The sequence below is a fragment of the Typopeltis vanoorti genome, chromosome 7 (assembly GCF_054136105.1).
Source record: "Typopeltis vanoorti isolate ZY-2024b chromosome 7, IOZ_Tvanoo_1.0, whole genome shotgun sequence".
Taxonomy (NCBI): domain Eukaryota; kingdom Metazoa; phylum Arthropoda; class Arachnida; order Uropygi; family Thelyphonidae; genus Typopeltis; species Typopeltis vanoorti.
Genome location: NC_143555.1, coordinates 25,314,819 through 25,338,531, shown reverse-complemented (window position 1 = coordinate 25,338,531; position 23,713 = coordinate 25,314,819). Strand labels below are relative to the sequence as shown.

At 39.0% G+C, this 23,713-nt stretch overlaps 1 protein-coding gene across 10 annotated transcripts in view; it reads right to left on the bottom strand.

Moving 5' to 3' along the window:
* LOC150104529 (lachesin-like) overlaps positions 1–23,713 on the bottom strand; it is a 1,086,504-nt gene that overhangs the window by 153,993 nt on the left and 908,798 nt on the right. For 9 of the 10 annotated variants that reach the window (XM_090395729.1, XM_090395728.1, XM_090395735.1 and 6 more), the window contains one exon: positions 18,562–18,624. The exons of the other annotated variant lie outside the window; for it this stretch is intronic. In XM_090395729.1, the coding sequence (XP_090251855.1) occupies positions 18,562–18,624 (63 nt within the window). The remainder of the gene's footprint in view (positions 1–18,561; positions 18,625–23,713) is intronic. 10 annotated transcript variants of the gene reach the window in all.

Sequence of the window (23,713 nt, the reverse complement as noted above, 5' to 3'; positions counted from 1 at the left end):
TCAATAACCGACCTTGTTGCACCAGGAACGGGAAATGAATACAGGAAGACGAGTAGTGTGATAGGAGAAAATGAAGAAAAAAATGTGAATGAGAAAATAATAGCTGATAGTGTGGAAGGCGTGAGTGACTGAAAGTTTAGATGGTTTTGTTTGGGAGAGTGAATTTCGATTTAGAGTGACTGACCTGCAGAGGGAGATAAAGGAGCTGAACGAGGAGGTGGAATGTCTTGGGAGAAGTATGATAAGTATGAAGATGAGATTAGAAGAATGGAAGAGATAAATGCAAGGCAAATCGGAGTAGGGGAGAGAGTTTTGGGAATAATAGGAGAGGAGAGAAATTTGTGAATGATAAAAGAGGAGAGAATGGAATTGGATATGGAGAGAATGGAAACAGGAGAGAGAGGTATCGAAGTGCTAGAAGAGGAGAGAATGGAATTGGATATGGAGAGAATGGAAACAGGAGAGAGAGGTATCGAAGTGCTAGAAGAGGAGAGAATGGAAACAGTAGGAGAGACGGAATGAGAGAGAGGTATGGGAATGCTAGAAGAGGAGAGAATGGAAACAGTAGGAGAGACGGAATGAGAGAGAGGTAGGGGAGTGCTAGAGGAGAAGAGAATGGAAACAGTAGGAGAGACGGAATGAAAGAGGGGTATGGGAATGAAAGAAGAGGAGAAAATGGAAACAATAGGAGAGAGGGAATGGTAAGAGGTATAATGTATGGGGGGCTCAATGATCCGTGGTGTTCAAGATAGGATGCGTGAGGAGTGTTTGCAGGAGGAATGATAGAAAGGGTCGCTTTGGCAGTTAAGAGAGGTGAAAGGGTGGATGAGATGATTGTGATGGTGGGAACAAATGACTTGAGTGGTGGTGTAAATAGGGCAGCGAGAGATATGAGATTCTTGCTTGAGGTCATACGAAAGAAGACACAGAGAGGAAAGATAGTGTGCCTAGGTATGATAATGACGAACTGAGCAAAAGAGCAATAATATTGAATGATATAATAGCTAGAATGTGTCACAAGAGAGGACTGGAATATGTGAATGCTTATAGTACGTTTGAAGACAGAGAGGAATTGTATGCAAGAGACCGCTTACATTTGAATGAGGAAGGACGTAGGCATCTGGAGAGATTGCTGTTCTGAAAAAGTCAGTGTGTCCCAGGGAGGATAGTAGCAGGGGTGGCCTCTTGTGGGAATGGGTACTTGGGAAAAGGGGGACGACATCAGGTAACGCTGAGCCCAGTGGAGTTTAGAGGGGATAATGCTGGGTATAGAAACATTGGCATTTTTATGCTTTATACTAATGCCAGGAGCAGCCGGAATAAAGGAAGACGAATTAGTGGTGCTGATAGCATCAGCCTGGCAAAAAATTATTGGGATCACTGAGACGTGGTTGACAGAAGAGGATATAATAACAAGAATAGAAGTCACTGGGTACAGCATTTTTCGGCAGGATAGGAAGGAAAAGAGTCGTGGTGGAGTTCTGCTCCTGGCATTAGTATAAAGGCCGTGATATCACGAGTGCGTGGGAAATTATGAAAGAATATTTGTTAGCAGCAATGGTAAGCTGTATACCACAAGTGAACAAGAGGACACAATTTGGAGTAAAGTGGATGACAAACAATATTAAACAGGAATTGCATTGCATGCGAAAAAGAGGCTGTGGAAGAGAGATAAGGAGACAGGAGAAGAGAAGATGCATGAAGAGTATAAGATACAGGCCAGAAGAGTGACTAGTATGGTAAGGAAGATGAAACTGGAATATGAGAGGAGATTATCCCTAAGATCCAAAGAAAATCCTAGGGAATTTTTTAGATATGTGGCCAGTAGGAGGAGAAAAGACTGTGGAAGAATGATATTGTGGGATAAAAATGGGAATAGAGTAACTGATGCAGCGGACATAGTAGAATTGTTCAATGAACACTTTATTGGAGTATTTCATCCTGGAAGAGTCAGTTTTAATGTTAGAGGGATAGGGAAGGTTCAAGGTTAAGAGGTACAAGAGGAGAGTGTGTTTCAAATACTAAGTACTCTGGATGTCAGTAAAGCTGTGGGACTGGATGGTATTTCACTACGAGTTTTGAGACAAGGTGCTAGGTAACTGACATTGCCATTGACCTGGCTTTTCAATATAAGTCTGGCTGCTGGAAAGGTGCCCATGGAATGGAAGGAAGGTAAGATAGTGCCATTGCATAAGGACGGTAGCAGACTGGAAGTGTCTAATTATAGACCAGTTTGTGTGTCATCAGTAGTTAGTAAGATCTTGAAGAAATTAGTGAAAGACCGTATACAACATTGGACAGATGAGGGTAATGTTATCTGTGAGAGTCAACATGGATTTGTGAAGGGGTGCCCTTGTTTTAGCAATATGCTAGCCTTTTATGATATAGTTACAAGAGCATTAGATGAGGGAAAGGCATATACTGCCATTTTCTTAGACTTAGCGAAGGCATTTGATAGGGTGCCGCTTGATAAGCTGATATTTAAGTTGCAGCACATGGGTCTGGATGTCAGATTGGTAAACTGGATTCAGGATTGGCTGTCCGATAGGTATCAGAGAGTTGTGTATGGTGGGGCAGTTTCAAGGAAACAGAGGGTTACAAGTGGGGTCTCACAGGGCTCAGTACTGGGACCTATATTGTTTAACCTTTATATCAATGACATTGTCAGTGGATTGCAAGGGGATATTCAGTTGTTTGCAGATGATGCGAAGCTGGGAAGGATTATTAGTAATAGTGCAGATGTGGTAGCCCTGCAAGAGGATTTGAATAAGCTAGATAGATGGGCAAACGAATGGGGGTCGGTTTAATGCAGCAAAATGTAAGGTCTTGAGGTTTGGGAAACATCGATGGGATGCTGCATTCTCTATGGGAGGAGTTATACTGGAGGAAGTAGGAGAGACAAGACATCTGGGGTTGATGATTGATAGAAACCTGAAATTTAGGGGACATGTTGCAAAGGTGGTGAAGGTAACACAGAGGATTTCTGCAATTATGAGAAGGACACTGACCTGCAGAGATAAAACAGTTATCATTCCGTTGTATAAGACACTGATTAGACCACACTTGGACAAATGTTCTCAGATTTAGTCCCCAGAATTTGAAGGGGATAAATTAACTGTGGAAAGGGGTACAAAGGCAGATAACAAAGATGGTTTCAGGACTGTACAATGAGAGTTATGAGGATCGGCTGAGGGAATGTGGACTGCAGAATTTGGTGGATAGAAGAAGGAGATGTGATATGATGAGACTTTTAAACTGTTGAGAGGTGGGAACAGGGTGGACCCTGAGGAGTTCTTTCGCTTGGTTGAACAGCTGGAAGGAGTGATGACAAGAGGCCATCCCTGGAAGTTACGAAAGGAAACTGTGAGCAAGAGGGTGAGGAGTGGTTTCTTTGCATGGAGAGTGGTTGAACCATGGAATGTATTGCCTAATGGAGTGGTGAGAGCGAGAACGGTCAATCAGTTCAAGGAGTGGTATGATAGATTTTGTGTTTCTTGGGGGGGGGGGGAGACCTCCCCTCGATGAGTCTTGATAGACTGTTTCTTAGGAAGGACCTCCCACGATGAGTCTTTTGACTATGGAGGCCTGAATAATAATAATAATATTCTTATCCACCCATTCCTGAATTCCATCTTTAACCAACTGATTACATTGCTTTACTTAAAAACAGTAAATCTTGCACACTTGGAGTGTGAGAGAAAATATGCAAGTTTTTCATTCATATATGCATTTACTCATATTCATATATGCAGGTGTCATAAGCACCCTTAAATATAGAGCTCAAACTATCTGTTCAAATGAACAAGCTTTAAAACAGGAATACAAGATCATCAACCATACATTTATAAAAAATGGATACAGTAAAAAAACTATTCATAAGATCCTCCACAGAGATACTAGTAAAAACAAAAAAGATTTCAAAAATGCTATTATTGCCCTTCCTTATGTTAGAGGCATTTCCGAAAAAATAGACAGAACACTACACAAATACAACCTCAAAACCACCTTTAAACCCCCAACAAAATTAAGACACCTACTCAGTTCTTCCAAAGATCCCCTTCCACACCTAGCCCACCCAGGGGTATACAAAATACAATGCACATGTAACCTACTATACATAGGGGAAACATGGTGAACCATCCCAATTAGAAAGGACGAACACAAATGACACATTGAATACCTCCATTTTGGAAAAAATGGCCTTACTGCTCACACACTCCAAACATACCACAGAATTGATCGGAAAAATACCAAGTTCCTACACCGCACAAAAACCTGGTTCGAGAGGAAATTCAAATAAGCATATGAAATGTTTCTGGCGGAAAGCATTTCACATGGTGGGAAGGAGCGATGACAAGGGGGACATCCCTGGAAGTTATGAAAGGAGGCTGTGAAAGGAGAGAGTGATTGGAGCGGAAACGGTCAATGGGTTCAAGGAGTGGTATGATAAACTTGGTGTTTCCTAAAAACGACCTCCCACGATGAGTCTTTTGCCTCCATGGAGGCATGGATAATAATAATAATCAAAATCTGATCAAAAATGATGGCCTAACCATTCCAAGAATGTGGAGGACCCATTTGCAACCTTTTATAGCAACCAGAACAAGCCAAAGAAAAATCCCAATACAAGAAGACTTGGTGAAGTGTTTTTTTCTTTTTCCCCGTAACATTCCATAGCAACTTGAGCTGTACAAGTCCTGAAGAAAATCGTAGTATAAAAATCTGAACTCTACAAATCCAAAAGAATCTTAGTAAATGGGGACTTGAGCAGAGTTTATTGTAGTTTTTTTTATTAATTATAATTTATACATATACATATATATATATACAGGGTGTTCAGGATAAATTTGACAGTTTCGTAAGGAAAAAGAAAATCTTCTTTGTATCTATTAAATTTAATGAATTGACAAAAAAACATTACAGGCAGAGTTAATTACAATACTATCAACAAGATTTACTCAAAATAACCACCATTAGCATCGATCACAGCTTCAATTCTGCTTCGGAACCTCGAACAAGCTGATGCTACAGTCTCCCTGGGAAGGGCCGCAAAAACTGTTTTAATTTTATCCATTAACTGGGCTTTTGTATTACTGGAAGTGCGATTGGTGTCTTTTTCAACTGCGCCCCATACAAAATAATCCATGGGGTTAAGGTCTGGGGAGTTTGGAGGCCAAACATTTGGACTGGTGAAGTCGTAGAAATTTTCAGACAACCATTTTTGACTTTTCCCAGAGGTGTGGCAAGGGGCCGAATCCTGCTGCCATACATACGGTCTACCATTGGCTACCCTTGTTATCCAGGGCTTGACTACAGTTAGCAACTCCACGAACAAAGCCCGAATTCCAATGCCAGGGTTCTTCAACACCTGTTCCTGCAGATTTGCGAGGAATTCTGCTGTACGAACGCAATCAGATCGTCTGCTAGGGATCTTTCTTCTTGCTACATCCTCGTAGTCACCATTGCAAGTCTCTAGTTCATGCCCGATTGTTTTTACTGTATTCAGGGAGCATTGGGCAGCAGTCGTAATATCCTTATTTTGATGGCGGGCACGAATCATCATGATACAAGTTATTCTCTTCCATGATTCAGGTGGGTTCCAGCTATCCATCCTTTCTGACATCTTGTATATGAATGAAGAAGGGTCCAAACTTTTAAATGAAGAGAAGTGTGTGTTAATACATGTAACTTACGGAAAAATATAATTAATTATAAATATGTCAAATTTATCCCGAACACCCTGTATATTGTTGTGCCGGAAATAACCAGCCCACTATTAGTCAGCCATTTATTTTGGACCCAACATGAGAAGAAATTGGCTTACGATAAAAACATGCTTATACTCTCAAGAGCAGGGTAAAGAAATAATAAATGAATTGTAATCAAAGAGGGTATATCAATTTAATTAGTAAGATTGTTATAAAATAGTCCAAATTGTATTCTAAAATCATGCCCAGTATGGGAAAATTATATCTCAACCAATCAATGGAAGGTCAAATTACTACATAAGAGTCCACAGTGACACATCAGAAAAACCGTATAGCCATCCGGTAACCTCAACCGTAACAGTTTCGTGAGAGGCGTGGAGAAAAGAATGTGACATCATCAATACCTGATGAATCAGGGATAGTTAAGTAGGTGACCAAAGTAATGAGAGAGGGTGCTCGCGGATGAAATATAAGGAGCTGTGCGCACTTTAAACGCTCTCTAGTGTTCCTGTATTTGCCTGTGTTCCTGTTTGAAGGCCGTGAAGGCTGAGGAAGCTTGTCTCCGGTATCCAGCAACATTCCACATTGCTGTGGGATCCGATATGTACAAGATATTCGACAGAACATCAGCAGACCAGAAGACAGAGCCATTGTTATATCTGCTACCAATGTGAGGACGGCGAAGGAGATCCTTCGAAGAGAAAAGAAAGCAACAGACAGCGGAGTGACAGGAGACCCTTGACACGTCCGAAGAATATTCGGGACTAAAGTTAAGGAACAAACTTCACTAAGGAAATAGCCGGTAAGGTGCAGAACTTTTATTTTATATATAACAAGTCATATAGAAAGACAGGAAACAAAAGGAGAGAGAACTTTGAGCACAGCCCTGCTTGAGCCATCTAAGTGATCCATTTGGACTAATCGTCTGTGATAAGACCTTCCTATGTTAGTTTAATCTCTTGTGTAAGAGAGACATTATAGCAGAACAGTTATTAAATGATTCAGTATATGTGATAGTGTGTGAAGGACCTGTTCCTAATATTGAGCCTACAACTTATACAAGTTTTACGGGGAAGAGTTTAGTCCTCTGACTAAAACAGTGACTGTTAATTGAGTGAATATATCATGTACATTTAGCTAAGGTTATAATATTCAAGAATTGCATAACCACGTGAGCATCACTTAATCCTAATGCAAGATACAAGAATAACGATGATTAACTAATGCTCTTGACATAAAATTAGATTAACCTGTGTGATAAGAGATATATAAGGGAGATTTTAATATTTAGGATATTTGAGTGATTTATTAAAGTAGTAAGAAAATGTATGCATGAGTTTATCCTTATATTATTGAGATATGATTTTAGTGTAAATACCTTTTGTTCAAATAAATGTATTCTTTTAGACTGAAACTTGTGAGTTCTTGTGTCTGAGACTGAACTACCGCTTAGAAAAGTTCTGACCTGTATACGTAGAGGATATTGTATAAAGACCAGGAAAAAAAAAGGGGGGACATGACTGCATACCATGTGATCTCTAACCTCAATTAAATTGTTGATATAATTAGTAGCTTAAGTCTTAGTATCAGAAACTGGTTTCTGGCTGGTGCAGTCGATCCTAAAATAATTTGTCAGGAACTAATTTCAGGCACATGTAACTTCTTAAGATAAGAAACTAAATTAGGGTATTATAAGAAAACAAAATAACCAAAAGCCAAAAGGAAAACCAGAAAGGAGAAGCTAGGGACATAGCATAACTCCTTTCATAACTTCCCTGGAAGTTATGACAGGAGGCTGTGAAAGGAGAGAGTGGTTGGAGCGGGAACGGTGAATGGGTTCAAGGAGTGGTATGATAAACTGTGTTTCCTGAAAACGACCTCCCACGATGAGGCTTTTCCCTCCATGTAGGTAATCTTAAAAGAAAAAAATATATGCATTTACGATTCGGGTGCTAATAAGCACCTCAATTTCTTCATGGTGATTATCACAACTTCTCAGCACCCCCAGCACATCAAACTGTAAATTTATTTATGGAAAATTATCATTTCCCATAAATAAATTTCAATCAAATCAATGCATTCATTTCATTCAACATTACCCCAACATGTATGTGGAGTATGCATGACATCTATAATAGACATTCCGTTCTTAAAAAAGGAAGTAATTTGTGCGTTTTCTTACAATATATTAATTCTTAACAGAATAAACTGGTAATTATTATTATTATTTCCCAAGACCTCATGGAGTCAAAGACTCATCTGGGAGGTCCTTTTATCACACACACATCTCATCATACCATGTCTTAAACACACTCAAACTCCTTGCAGACACCACACTCTCAGGCAAGGCATTCCAATCATTCACAACCCTGCACGAAAAAAACCAGCCTCTCATTCCCCTACTCACACCCTCTTTATACAGTTTCCAGGGATGACCTCTGTTCTCCCCTGACCTTCCACTATTCTCTGTAGACCTTTTCCACCACTGATCTTATAACAACCCATTACCAACTTGTAGGTCTCTATCATATCCCCTCTTCCTTCTCTCCACCAGACTCTGCAAATTACATCTTCTCAATCATTCCTCATACTCAACATTCCAGAGGTCAGAAACTACCTTAGTGAGTCATCTTTGGACCCCTTTCCGACATCTCTTCATCCTTCTGAAAACCCGGTGACCAAATCTGGGCACAATAGTCCATGTGTGGACTAATCAAAGCCTTATACAATGGAACAAGAATCTCCCTACTTCTACACGTCAGTGTCCTCCGCATCATTCCCAGAAGTCTTTGTGTTGTCTTCACAATTTTGGCGATGTGTCCCCCTAAATTTTAGATCCTTATCCACTATCACCCCAGATCTCTTATTTCCTCTACCTCCAACAATATATTCTCACCAAGCATAAATTCTGCATCCCATCTTTGTTTTCCAAATTTTAAAACCTTACATTTTGCAACATTGAACTCTCATCCCCATTTCCGTGCCCAATCACTCGATTTATTCAAGTCTTCTTGCAAGGCCACAAAATCTTCACTACTCTTTATGGTTCATCCGAACATTGCATCATCTGCAAACAACTGAATATCTCCATCCAAATCTTCTCCAATATCATTAATATACAAGTTAAATAGTAATGACCCTAAAACAGACCCCTGAGGCACTCCACTAGTGACTTTCCTTTTCCTGGATATCGCACCCCCATACACAACTTGTTGATAACTATCAGATAGCCAGTCTCCAATCCAATGCACTAATATAATATCCAACCTCATCTGCTCTAGTTTGACTGTCAATTTATCATGAGGTACTCTATCAAAAGCCTTTCGAAATCCAAGTATATTACTGTGTATCCTTCTCCTCTGTCCAAGGAAGTAGTCACTTTATTGTAATAAGTAACCTCCCTTTAGCAAATACATGCTGTCCATCAAAGATTATACCATTGTTGTCAACCGAACTCTGAATCCTAGTTCTCACAAGCTTCTCGAACAACTTAACCACAACACCTGACACAGAGATAGGCCTATAGTTTGATGATTGAGTTTGATCACCTCCTTTATGAAGTGGCACAATCTTGCCCTTCTTTCCCTCTCTTGGAACTTGACCAAGTGCAAGACTCGTATTAAAAAAATATGTTAAGGCAGGTGTCAACTCCCTGGAACATTCCTTCAGAATACGCGGTGATATATTATCAAGTCCCACAGCCTTATTTACATCGTTTACTCAACTCCCCATACATCTCTTGCTCACTTACAGTCAGTCTCTCCTCCCCATCATCAACTGCTCTCAATCTCTCCATGAAGTCACATTCACAAGAGTTAAAGATCTTTATGAACTGCTCATTAAGTATCTCCACCACACATTCTGCAACAGCTGTCTTTATACCATTTTCTCCAATCAATGTCATCCTTCCATAATCATTCTTTCTTTTGCTAGCTACATATCGAAAGAACTCCCTAGGATTCTTTTTGGCTTCATTAGCTAACTGCTGTTCATATCTCTCTTTAGCTACTCTCACCAACCAAGTCACCCTCCTTGCCTGGTCTTTGTAGACCTCATGAAATTGGTTACTTCCACTTCTCTTATGCTGCCTCCACAAGGTCCTTTTTCTCTGTATTGCATGCTTAATCTCTTTATTCATCCATCTCACACCTACCTTATTTAACCTTCTCACCCTTGGAATACATTTAGATATTGCATCTACTAAATAGTTTTTGAAAAACCACCAAGCTGCATTGATCTCTTTTCCAGCTAACTCCTCATTCCATGCTACACCTGCAAGCTGTCTCTTGAGCTCTTATTAATTACCCCCCTTGTAGTTCCATATATACACTTTTTTCACAGGGATCCTTGCACTGCTGGCAACCACCCAGGTAATCACCTCATTGTCACTTTCACCAATTGGTGGATGATTTGACACCTCATTTATCATTACATCCTCTGATGAGCTGATCAAATCCAAGACCCTTAATCCTCATGTGCCCTCTGTTACATACTGTCTGAGGTAGTTATCCCTCAAAAACTCAAGAAACTCATTTTCTTTACTACCAGTTGCTATCTCTTCATTCCCGTCTATATTGCCATAATTAAAATCACCCATAATGATCACCCTTTTCTTATTTGCTTGGCTTATTTGACTATACATTTCACTATCACCACCATCCGCATTACCAGATCTATAATGACATCCCAGTATTTGATTCTATTCACCTCTATCTCACACCATAGTGCCTCAAAACCACTGGCTCTATTTCTCTCTTGCATCTCTACCTTGTATGGACATAACTCTTTCTCTATCATCAATAGCACTCCCCCTCCCTTTTTACCCCTTCTATCCTCACGAAACATATCATACCCTTCCATCTCTATTCCTGTCAGGATGTCATCCTCATTTAACCATATCTCACTTATTCCGACAATCTTTGGGTGAACAGACGCAATTAGTGCAACCATTTCATCTGCCTTGTTTCTTATACTGCATTGGTATACAAACATGACAGCTCATTTCTGGATCTACATCTAGTTCAACTGATACCACTCACTCGATGTGATCTCTCCATGCTCAACTGGGGCCATTTCACTTTCTGCTTCTTCATTTTAGAACCCTTTTCAATTTCATCTATTTCCTCTTGATGCCTAGTCATCCCTTTTCTTTCCTGCCTACACATTCTCTCACTTCCTCTTGGAGCATCCACCTTTCTCACGCTGTGTACCCCTGTCCACCCTGAGCCTCCCCGTTTCCCTGCTCCTCTTGCACATCCATTCTCTCATTTTCCATACTCATACCACTCACTTCCCCATTCATTTTCACTTCTTCAATCGCTCCTGTCTTACTCTCCTGCTCTTCCACATCACTCCCCTCTCGATCTGATTCATTCTCTCTATTCACTTCTCTACCTTCCAACAGCAGTCTCTCCAAGCGACTCACACCATAACCACTCAAATGCAGTCCATCGCTCCCATACAGCTCACTTCGTGCCTCAAACTCATTCCACACATTAACAAACTGTACTTCCATCTCCTCACACATTTCAGCCAGAATATCATTAATAATCCTTGCTCTCCGCCTCATTTCACCACAATCATACCTAGGCAACAAACTGACTACCCTTCCTGTCACACTATTCTCTTTTTCTTTCCAAGCAGCCTATAAATAAATTAAAACTGGCACAATCTAATTCAGTACTGTTCCAACACCTTTACCCCTTAAGCAGATGCACAATTGTAATGTAGTATTGTCCTAAGCATAATTTTCACAGCTCACAACATGAATTAGCATAGTGTAATTAAATGCTTGAAAATTTTACATAATAGTATTAAAAAGAATCTGCATTACTTAAAAAAAATCCAATTATCTTGTAAAGAATGGATCATGTGACTGAACACACTGTGAAATGTGAATCTGGCTCCAAATCTAAGTACCATTTATCTTTATTGCTAAATTATTGTTCATAGATAGCTTATATAAATTGATCCTTCCTTATTAACAATAAAAAAAACAGTTGTGATGAGCTGTATTGGTGTACATTTTAAGCCAACAATAAATGAAAGCTTTCTGTATAATTACATGTAATGTATAATGAGAATTAAAGAACATATTGCTGTTTGTTTTTTTAAATCACCAACTATAACAATATAAAGTAGACCTTGGATTGTAGATTTAAGTGGTATTTCTGGAGCCCTGCAACCAGGTAATCACTTCATGGTTACTATCACCAACCAGCAGGAGATTGACACCTCATTTATAATGACATTCCTGATGAGATGATCAAATCCAAGACTCTTAGTCTTTATGTATCTTTTGTTACATACAGCATGAGGTAGTCGTCCCTTAAAAAAGTTCATTTTGTTTATTATTATTATTAACATCTGACCTACATTCAGTTGGAGACTCATTGTGAGAGGTGCACACAATGCTCATCCAACAGTGCTTCAATGTGTCTACACACACAACATATTCAGGCAATGCATTCCACAAACCAACCACTCTCCATGTAAAGAACATGGAGTGGTTGGTTAAGCTTAGGACAATACTATATTACAATTGTGCATCTGCTTAAGGGATAAAGGTGTTGGAAGAATAAGATCTATTGATATATTACAGTATTTAATTAGATTCTGCCTACTCTTCCCTCATCTGCTCACACCCTCCTTATACAGTTTCTAGTGATGGCCTCTTGTTCAACCCTCCCCTCCCATTCTATGAAAAATCTCTTCCATGTCGACCCAATAACAACCCCCAACTAGCTTATATGTCTCAATCATATCCCTCCTATTCACGTGGCTCTGCAACTTACATTCTCTTAATCTGTCCTCATACTGCACATTCCAAAGAACACTGACCACCTTTGTGAATCTTCTCTGGATTCTTTCCAACATATCCTTGTCACCATGAAAAACCGGTGACCAAATCTCTGCACAATAATCCATATGAGGCCTGATCAAGGCCTCATAACCTCTCTATTTTTACGTCAGGGTCCTCTGCATTGCCATCATCTGATGTCACATCTGCACAATACTGGTGCAGACCTGACATCAGATAATGGTCGCTTACCAAATCTCAAAGCATTACACTTTACAACATTGAATGAATGGGCAGGTAAGTGGAACTATCAGTTCAATCTATTCAAGTCCTCTTGTAAGGCCAAACTTCAACTTGACTCTGTATTGCTCTCTCCAGTTTTGCATCATCTTATCTGCAAACAGCTACATATCACTAGTAAAACCCATCGCAATATCATTAACATACAAATTGAACAACAGCCCCAAAACTAACCCCTGTGGCACACCACTTTCTTTTTTGGGATACTGCACCCCCATACACAACAACTTTCTGATACCTATTGAACTCAGAAGTCTATTATCCAATCCTATCTGTTTCAATTTATTTAAGAGCTTGTCATGTGGCAGTTTATCAAAAGCCTTTTCAAAATTTAAGTACACCACTGTATATGCATCTCCCCTGTCCAAGGTATTTGTTACCTTGTTATAGTATATAAGTAAGTTAGTGATCATAATCTCCCCTTGACAAACCCATGCTGATAACCACAGAGAATACTTCTGTTATCAACCCATTTCTGCATCCTACTTCTCACCCATCTCTCTAACACCTTCACCACAACTCCAGATATACAGAATGGCCTATAAGTTGAAGCTACAGTCTTATCACCACCTTTATGCAATGGAACAATTTTACCCTCCTTCCACTTCCTTGGAATGTGTGCTGTTGCAAGACTAATTAAACAGGCATGCTAATGCTACTATCAGTTCCCTGGAACATTCCCTTTAGATGCATGGTGATATGTCATCAAATCCTATCGCCTTATTGACATCAACTTTACTTATTTCTTCAAATATCTCCTGCTCACTACAATTAAACTGTCCTCTACACTTAAATTCCTCATGATTCCACCCTGTTCAGGATGAAACACCCTTATAAATTGATCACTGAATACCTCAACAATGTCTTCTGAAGCAATTACCATTCTACCACTTTCATCCATTAAATTCATCTTACCATGATCATTCTTCCTTCTACCTGCCACATATCTAAAAAAACTCTCTAAGATTTTTCTTTGCCTGATTTTCCAATTTCTGCTCACACTCTACTTTTGTTTTCTTTACTAACTGAGTCACTCTCCTAGGTTGTTTGCTATACTCTTCATATGGCTGCTTATTACCATTATTCATCTTGTACTTTATTTTTCCAGATTTCATGTGTAAGCTCCACAATCATTCATTTTACACCTACCTTATTCAGCTTTCTGAATACATTTACATATTGATGCTATTATGTATTTTTTTTTTTTTGTCAGTTCCCCGTGCTGCATTTATTTCAAATTTAGTTTAATCCTTTATCCAAGTGTGAGCAAACAAAGTTTGCACCTGAAAGTATCTTCAGGACTGGGGTAAGGTAGTACAACACCGGGCAACTCATTGCAAAGGTGGAGCAAGCTTACATCACTCCTATCTCAGCATCTCCCATAATGCAAAACACTGAATATGTATAATGTTATGCATTAAGGGAAGGGCCACTACCCAGACCAGTTTCGACCTTTATTGAGGTCTCTTCAGTGGGAGCCAGGCCCAGATGTGGAGATACCAGGCAGAAGCAACAGCAAGGTCATCTCTATCTATAGGAGTTGCCAAAAGGTGTGCCACCGTTTTTTATTAAATTACTCTGGATTTAGAGAAAGATGTTGAAAGTTTATTTTTCACTTGGTTAGACTATAATAAATTTAATTTAATCCTTTACTCAAGTGTAAGCAAACAAAATTTGTGCCTGAAAGTATCTTTAGGACTGGGGTAAGGTAGTACAACACCCTTGCTATTGCTTCTGCCTGGTATCTCCACATCTGGGCCTGGTTCCCATTGAAGAGACCTCAATAAAGGTCGAAACTAGTCTGGGTAGTGGCCCTTCCCTTAATGTATAACATTATACATATCCACAAGGAGATGTGTTTTGCATTATGGGAGATGCTGAGATAGGAGTGATGGAAGCTTGCTCCACCTTTGCGATGAGTTGCCCGGTGTTGTACTACCTTACCCCAGTCCTGAAGATATTTTCAGGCGCAAACTTTGTTTGCTCACACTTGGATAAAGGATTAAACTTAATTTATTATAGTCTAACCAAGTGAGAAATAAACTTTCAACTGCATTTATTTCCTTACTACTCAAGTCCTTGTTCCACGTTATAGCTCCAAGCTGTCTCCAAAGCTTGTAATAATCACCAGCCTTATAATTCGACATATATGCCTTCCTCACAGAAGTCTGCACATGACTAGCCAACTGGAGGAAAGTGTGAAACCACTCTCTTACATGCTCTGATAAAATGATCAGATCTAGAACTCTCAATCCTTGTGTGCCCTCCTTTACATGCTGCCCAAGATAGTTCTCTCCTAAGAACTCAAGAAATTCATTTTCCTTATTCCCAAATGCTATCTCATCATTCCAATCTATACTGCCATAATTAAAATCACCCATAATAATTACCCTTCCTTTTCACTAATCCAAGTTGTTTATACATTTCTTCATCACCACCTTCCACATTCCCAGGCCAATAGCAACATCCAACTAAATATGTCTTCCTCTCATCCTCCAACATTATGCCACACTGCCTCATAACCATTGCCAGCATATCTACCTTATGTGAACTTAATTGCCCTGCTATCATCAGCAGCACTCCCCTCTCTTCTTGCCTTTTCTATCGTTACAAAAAATTACTCTATCCTTCCTTCCATTTTCTAACCACTGCCTGGTTGGCCGAGATGTTAGTGTATCCGAATCCTGTTGCGGGTATGGATATTTGTGATTGTCTTTGAAAATACTACTGGTGAACGGTAGATCACGTTGGTTTAGATGATGATGGGTTGATGGATTGAGTGATGGAGACAGAACTATAGAGTAGGTGCCCTCCCTCGATAAGTCTTTCGACTCCCTGGAGGGATCACGTAATAATAATAATTTCTATTCCTGTTACGATATCATCTTCATTCAACCATGTTTCACTTGTTCCAATGGTTTTGAGAGAAATAAACTCAATCACTGAACCCATTTCATTCCCCTTATTTTTGATACTTCTGGCATTTGTAAACAAACACAGTAGTTCATTTTTATGTCTATAACCAGTGCTATCCAAGCCATGTGTTGATTGTGATTTCCCCACCACACCTGCCCAATCGCCTTTATCATCACTAACTACATATATCTGCTCAGTATCAATTTCCTCACCCACATTGCAATATACTCATCTTCACACGTATTCACTGCCACTTTCAACATCCACTCTCCCTGTCCACCCGAGCTTCTCCCCACTGTTTCCTTGTTCCTCTTGCATTCCCATTTCATTCTCTCTTCATCTCTCACACTACTACTACTACTGCTGCTTCTACTGCCAAGCACTTCTGTATCTTCAGTACCATTCTCCTGATTTTTCCCTTCATCTCTTTCTTCTGATCTCTTGTATGCATCATACACTGTACTTCCATCCAGCAACACTCACTCCAAAGCCATTTAAATCAACCCATCACGCCTGTATAATTTCATTCTTCACTCAAACGCATGCCATACATCCACAAACTGCACTCTCTTCTCCTTACACAGCTCCGCTAGCGTACTATTCAAGAAATTGGCTCTCATATTATCTTTCACTCTTCTCAATAGTCTCCTGATATTCATCCTTATATGTTTCATATGTCCACTTAGATCATTCATCCCCACAATCACGACTAACTCTCTTGCTTGTTTCTTCCTCATGTCCAATGCCTTCTTTATCCTGCTCATTCTCCCACCTGGATAGCAGACCTTATGGACTCTCTCAGTAACCAGTTCTCTAATTATAAAATCTCCATATACTACTATCCTGGAATCACTCATTTCTTTTACTCTTTTTTCTTTCAATCTGTTCTCTTGCACACTTTCATTAGTTTCCACTCGACATCTAACATCACTCCTCATTTCATTTTTCATTTTCAATAACTGTTTCATTAAATCTTGCATTCCAACAGTTTCACTCCCTCAATCTTGCTACCTCTTGTTCTGCTGCACCTTACTTCTGTTTCCTCAGTCATACTTTCTTTCACTTCTACATCTTTGCATTCTTTCACTCCCTCAGTTTCTCCAGCTTTCATTTCATTTCAAGGTGTGATCATGTCATCCCCCATCTATATTGACATAATTAAGATCACCATTTTCCTTTTGCTTGGCTACTTTGCTAATACATTTCATGGTCAATATCCCCCACATTACCTGGTCTATAGCAACAATCGATTAAATGGTTAGCATATCTGCTTTCCAACCAATAGGCAGGTTTTAATTTCACTTTGGGCATCGATGTTTGTGATTGTCTTTAAGGCAGAAGATGAATTTTATTGCCTGATTTGAAACCACTGTCCCACTTATTGGAGGCTTGAAAAAGTTCCATGTTTGTTCTCTAAAGCAGGGTTTCCAGACTTTTTTTTTTTTTTTTACAAAGTAAAAATACAAACAAATATAAAATCATTAAAAATGGAGAAATAATCTTAGTCCATCCACAGTACACATGTACTTCAGATTTACAACTAAATCTTTCGTGGGTCACATAAAAAAAAAAAAAAATCATTGTATTCGTTTATCTCACACCATGCTGCATCGACAGCATTTCACTTCATATTTTACCATTTTTAACTTCACAAAAAACATCACATCCATTTTTTCCTGTCAAGATATCTTGCTCATTCAACTATATCTCACTTATTCCAACAATTTTTGGGTGAACAAACTTAATTGATGCAATAATTTAATTCCTCTCATTTCTGATAGTTCTACCATTAACCTGTCTCATGCCATGTTCCTTTGTCCTCTGAGTTCCCCCTGTGTCTATGCAAGACAGACAGGATCACATGCTTCAACATTCACACAGTCTTCCTCAACACCATTTCACCTATGTTGCCATGTTCCCTACTCTGATTCAATCAAACCTCACATTCCATCAGCATATTGAACTTATCCATATAGACGTCAGCCACGTCTCCACACGTGAAATGGCATGTATAGGTTATCCATAGATTCAGCATTTATATATGCATTCAGAGTACAGCTATTCTACTTAGACTACCACCTAAAAACATTAGTAAGGCAGAGACTTGTGTTAAAGAGCATATGCAATAATAACAATCACAGCATAGTTCTTAAAGCCAAGAAAGGCAATTCCATAGTTATTTTATATATGAATACTCACAACCAAAATGGAAGTGCTACCATGGGAAACCAACTCCTACAGGATTTCAAGCATTGTATTGAAGAACCCTTATCTATTAAATCAGACAGACTGAATACTATGGTAAATAAATATTTCCTTGGAAATCATATGCTTCAGGGATTGGTTGAAGTAGTGTGCCTTTTATTATTCATATTGATGAAGCAGGTTGGATGTAATGTAAATGCATTAGAAATAGATCAATTTATATACCATCTAAACTTTCATTTCTTGGGGGGGGGGGGGTTGAAGGTTAGTCAAAATAATCAGATGTTAAGGTGAGGTTTTGATGTTCAAATAATGGACAACATAGCAATTTATTATTCATATAATTAGTTAATGCATAATAGATATTGGAATGATTGACATTTGAGCTTCTTTGATGTTGGATAGGGAGATTCAATGATCAAACTGGCAGAACTACAAATAATGGTTACTGTAGCTTTAAACATTAGGATATTTGGAAGTGGAATGTGTTACACAAGAAAATTACTTCCTGCAGTTAAGTGTAATCAGTCATGATATTAGTTCATAGATCAAAAAAAAATTTTATAGACGGCAAAACATTTGTGCTTATACAATACAGTTATGATAGAAATTTCACAAATTAAAAATACTTGCCATCAAGATTCTCTTTATCCGGTGTATTAGGATGTCTTTTAGTACCAGAAAAGTCATTGATATCTGCGAGAAAGAACATACATCATAACTTGTTTTTATATTAAATCCCCCACAACACACATAAAGCCATATAATGAATCATAACAGGAATTAATAAGAGGAGGATTAGAGGTTGGTTTGGTCTGATGTGCATGAGCAGCTGCTCATGCACATGTTTTTCACCTATCCAAATAAATAGTTTATATTCCAATTTATGCAATAGCATTTCACATGGTATCCTATCAGATGCCTTAAAAAATGCCAGCCAGCCTGGCTGGCTGAGTGGTTAGCGTATCCGGTCTCCAGGCAAAAGGCTGCGGGTTCAAATCCTGCCTTGGGCATGGATGTTTGTGATTGTGGAAATACCGGTGGTGGTGGTGGTGGTGGTTGGTGGTAGATGGCATTGATGTAGTTGCTGGTGGATTGAGATGGTGGAGACAGAGTTGTAGAGCAGGTGTCCTCCCTCGATGAGACTATGGACTCCCTGGAGGTGTCAAATAATAATAATAAAAGTCCAACACCACAGTTTGATGAAAATTGTGTACAATAGTGTGTACTTCCCACAATGAGTCTTTGACGCCATGGAGATTAGATGTTAATAATAATAACATCATAGTGTATCAATTTCTTTTATCCAACTTTATTATAAAGTATGAATGAGTTGTTCAAACATGATCCAGTTAACCCATAGTGTTGTGTGCAAAGTATAAGTTGTCTGTTAACCCATTTCTGTATGCATGTTCTTATCAACTTCTCTAAAACCTTCACCAATACTGTAGAGATACTGATAGGTTAATCATTAGTTTTCACACAGTGAAAGAAGGAACTTGAGAATGGTAAGAATGAATGGAACTATTATACATTCTTTCCTAAGCTGAAACCCAAGTCTAGAACCTCCTACTCATTAACTCTATTTTTTCATCCAGTGTACTAGGTTGATAGATCTTAGGAAAGTTAGTATTCAATACTTGACCAACCTCATCTGCTTATTACAAGAGGGTGCCATCTATATTCACTTCCACATTCATTTTTTCTTTTACTTTCAGCATAATCATAAAATTCTTTTGGATTGTCTTTACCCTCTACAGCCCGTTTCTCTTCATACTCCAAATTTAGCTTTCTGCAGAAGAGTAATTTTTCTGGCTTGAGCTTTATATATTTCCAAAATCCTTTTATACCCTTCTTCTTCTTCTTATGGATCTCTTCCTTAATAATATATTGCTCCCATCCTATTTATTCTTCACATTCCAATGGCAGATTCAGATACTGTATTATTTCAGATGCATTCCCTGCACTGCTGATATTGTTCCATTCAGTAACTGACACCATAGCACCAAATATAGTATTTTCTTGAGCTTGTCATAATTTTCAGCTTTGTAGTTCATAACATGTCCTAAAAGGAACATTCTTGTACTTGTCCTAAGAGGAACATCCTTGTACTTAGCTCCTTCCCAAGTTAATAAGTCATGATCATTGTCACCAGCTGGTGGCAGAACAGAACAATCATATTCTTAACTGAAACATCATCTGACACTAGGATCAGATCTCAAATTGTATGCCCTTGAGTTCTTTCTTTCACATACTGGCTAAAAAAGCTGCCTCTCAGCTGAAGAAATTATTCTTTATTCTTACAATGAGTTTTTACTACTATCCAATTAATGTTCAGATAATTTGTCACCCATAATGATTACTCATTTAGTGCACAGAGTAATTTGGCCTCCAGAAACTGAACTCTAAGGTTTTTTTACCACAACATATTTCATCCCATTGGCTTCCAATTCACACCAGATGGCATCAGGCTTCCTGTTACTATTATTGCTTTCATGAGTTTCTAAACTAACTAGACTCAAATCATCTGATATCATCAATAGTATGCCTTCATTTTACATAAATTATGGACTCTACAACCATGTTATAAATAATTATTTTAATTTCCCAACATTTCAAACTTCATATACGCGCCTCCATAGCGCAATTGGAAGAACGACAGTATGTTGTGCCTTTCGATTAAAAAAGGCCTAAGTTCGATTCTTGTCATGATGGTAGGAATCTTTATATGGACTTTTTCAATTGAAGGTGAGTTAGCCGATCTCATATGGAGATAGCAGGGTTTTTTCCTCCCAGAAACTCTGGTTTTTCATCCCTCATACAGACAAATCGGCCGTTCAGAACACACACAATTTACAGACAAAAAATACTAGCTGTGGTGGTGGTTGTGGGCAGTAGATGGCATTGGTGTAGGTGACTGGTAGTAGAGGTTCTGTGTAGTAGTCGAGACAGAGAGTTGTACAGTAGGTGTCCTGCGATGAGTCTTTGTACTCCTTGGAAGTGTCACAAATAATAATAAAAATAATATTAAGGTCATCATCTGCAGTATACACACACACACACATATATATACAGAAACAAGTTAAATTAAATTTCACATAGTATGCTGAAGAGACAATGATTTGATTAACGGTTATTCTATTGGCCTGACCTCTAGTGAAAATAAAATAAAATTACAATAAATAAATGAAATAAAATAAATTAACTACATCAAAGCTATATTCCATTCATCAAAAAGCTATATTCATCAAAGCTATATTGTGATATATTCTATTTATCACAACATCAGAGAAACATTCTTTCATATAGATAGTTTTGTTACAATAAAAATGATGTCCTATGGCCCTATTTTTGATTATTATTATTATTATTCAGGCCTCCATGGAGTCAAAAGATTCATCGTGGGAGGTCCTTCCTAATATAAAGTCTGTCAAGACTTATCGAGGGTGGCACCCCCCCCCCCCCCAAGAAACACAAAGTCTATCATACCACTCCTTAAACTCACTGACCATTCTCGCTCTCACCACTCCATCAGGCAATGCATTCCACGTTCAACCACCCTCCACGCAAAGAAACCACTCCTCACCCTCTTGCTCACAGTTTTCTTTCATAACTTCCAGGGATGGCCTCTTGTCATCACTCCTTCCCGCTATTCAACCAAGCGAAAGAACTCCCCAGTGTCAACCCTGTAACCACCTCAACAGTTTAAAAGTCTCAATCATATCACCTCTCCTTCTTCTATCCACCAAACTCTGCAGTCCACATTCCCTCAGCCAATCCTCATAACTATCCTTGTACAGTCCTGAAACCATCTTTGTCATCTGTCTTTGTATCCTCCTTTCCACAGTTAATTTATCTCCTTCAAATCCTGGGGACCAAATCTGAGAACAATAGTCTAAGTGTGCTCTGATCAGAGACTTATACAACGGAATGATAACCCTTTTATGTCTGCAGGTCAGTGTCCTTCTCATAATTGCAGCAATCCTCTGTGTTACCTTCACCACCTTTGCAATATGTCCCCTAAATTTCAGGTTTCTATCAATCATCAAAACCCAGATCTCTTGTCTCCTCCTTTCTCCAGTATAACTCCTCCCATAGAGAATGCAGCATCCCATCGATGTTTCCCAAACCTCAAGACCTTACATTTTGCTACATTAAACCGACACCCCCCATTCATTTGCCCATCATCTAGCTTATTCAAATCCTCTTGTAGGGCTACCACATCTGCACAATTACTAATAATCCTTCCCAGCTTCGCATCATCAGCAAACAACTGAATATCCCCTTGCAATCCACTGGCAATGTCATTGATATAAAGGTTAAACAATATAGGTCCTAGTACTGAGCCCTGTGGGACCCCACTTGTAACCCTCTGCCTCCTTGAAACTGCTCCACCATACACAACTCTCTGATACCTATCAGACAGCCAATCCTGAATCCAGTTGACCAATCTGACATCCAGACCCATGTGATGCAACTTAAATATCAGCTTATCATGTGGCACCTTGTCAAATGCCTTCGCTAAGTCTAAGAAAATTGCAGTATATGGCTTTCCCTCATCTAATGTTCTTGTAAATTTATTATAAAAGGCTAGCATATTGCTAAAACAAGAGCACCCCTTCACAAATCCATGTTGACTCTCACAGATAACATTACCCTCATCTGCCCAATGCTGTATATGGTCCCTCACTACTTTCTCCAAGATCTTACTAACTACTGATGACACACAAACTGGCCTATAATTTGATACTTCCAGTCTGTTACTACCCTTATGCAATGGCACTATCTTACCTTCCTTCCATTCCCTGGGCACCTTTCTCACAGCCAGACTTTTATTGAAACGCCAGGTTAAAGGCACTGTCAATTCCCTAGCACATTCTCTCAAAACTCGTGGTGAAATACCATTCAGTCCCAAAGCTTTACTGACATCCAGAGTACCAAGTATCTGTAACACACTCTCCTCCTGTGCCTCTAAACCTCGAACCAGCCCTATCCCTCTAGCATTAAAACTGACTCCTCTAAGATGAAATACTCCAATAAAGTGGTCATTGAACAATTCCACTCTGTCCTCTGCATCAGTCACTCTATTCCCATTTTTATCCCACAATATCATTCTTCCTCAGTCATTTCTCCTCCTACTGGCCACATAACTAAAAAATTCCTTAGGATTTTCTTTGGATCTTAGGGCCAATCTCCTCTTAAATTCCAGTTTCGCTTTCCTTACGACACTAGTCACTCTTCTGGCGTGTGTCTTATATTCTTCATGCATCCTTCTCTTCACCTTCTCCTTATATCTCTTCCACAGCCTCTTTTTCGCATGCAATTCCTCTTTAATATTGTTTGTCACCCACTTTACTCCAAATTGAGTCCTCTTGTTCACTCGTGGTATACAGGTTACCATTGCTGCTAACAAATATTCTTTCACAATTTCCCACGCACTAATGATATCCCGGCATTCCAATTCCTCCCTCCATGAAACTTCCCGAAGTTGACATCTACGACTATTATAATCACCTGCTTTATAATTCCACATAAGTTCCCGTCTCTTCGATACTCCTGTATGTCTATTCATTTTACAAGTCAAAACCATATAGTCACTCTCTCCAACTGGTGGGAGAGATGTCATCTCAGTTATTATCAACTCTTCTGATGCTATAACCAAATCTGAAACTCTTGAACCTCTTGTTCCCTCTGTTACATGTTGCCTAAGACATTTGTCCCTCAAGAATTCTAGAAATTCCATTCCACTATTGCTACATGCATCTTCCTCTCTCCAATTTATACT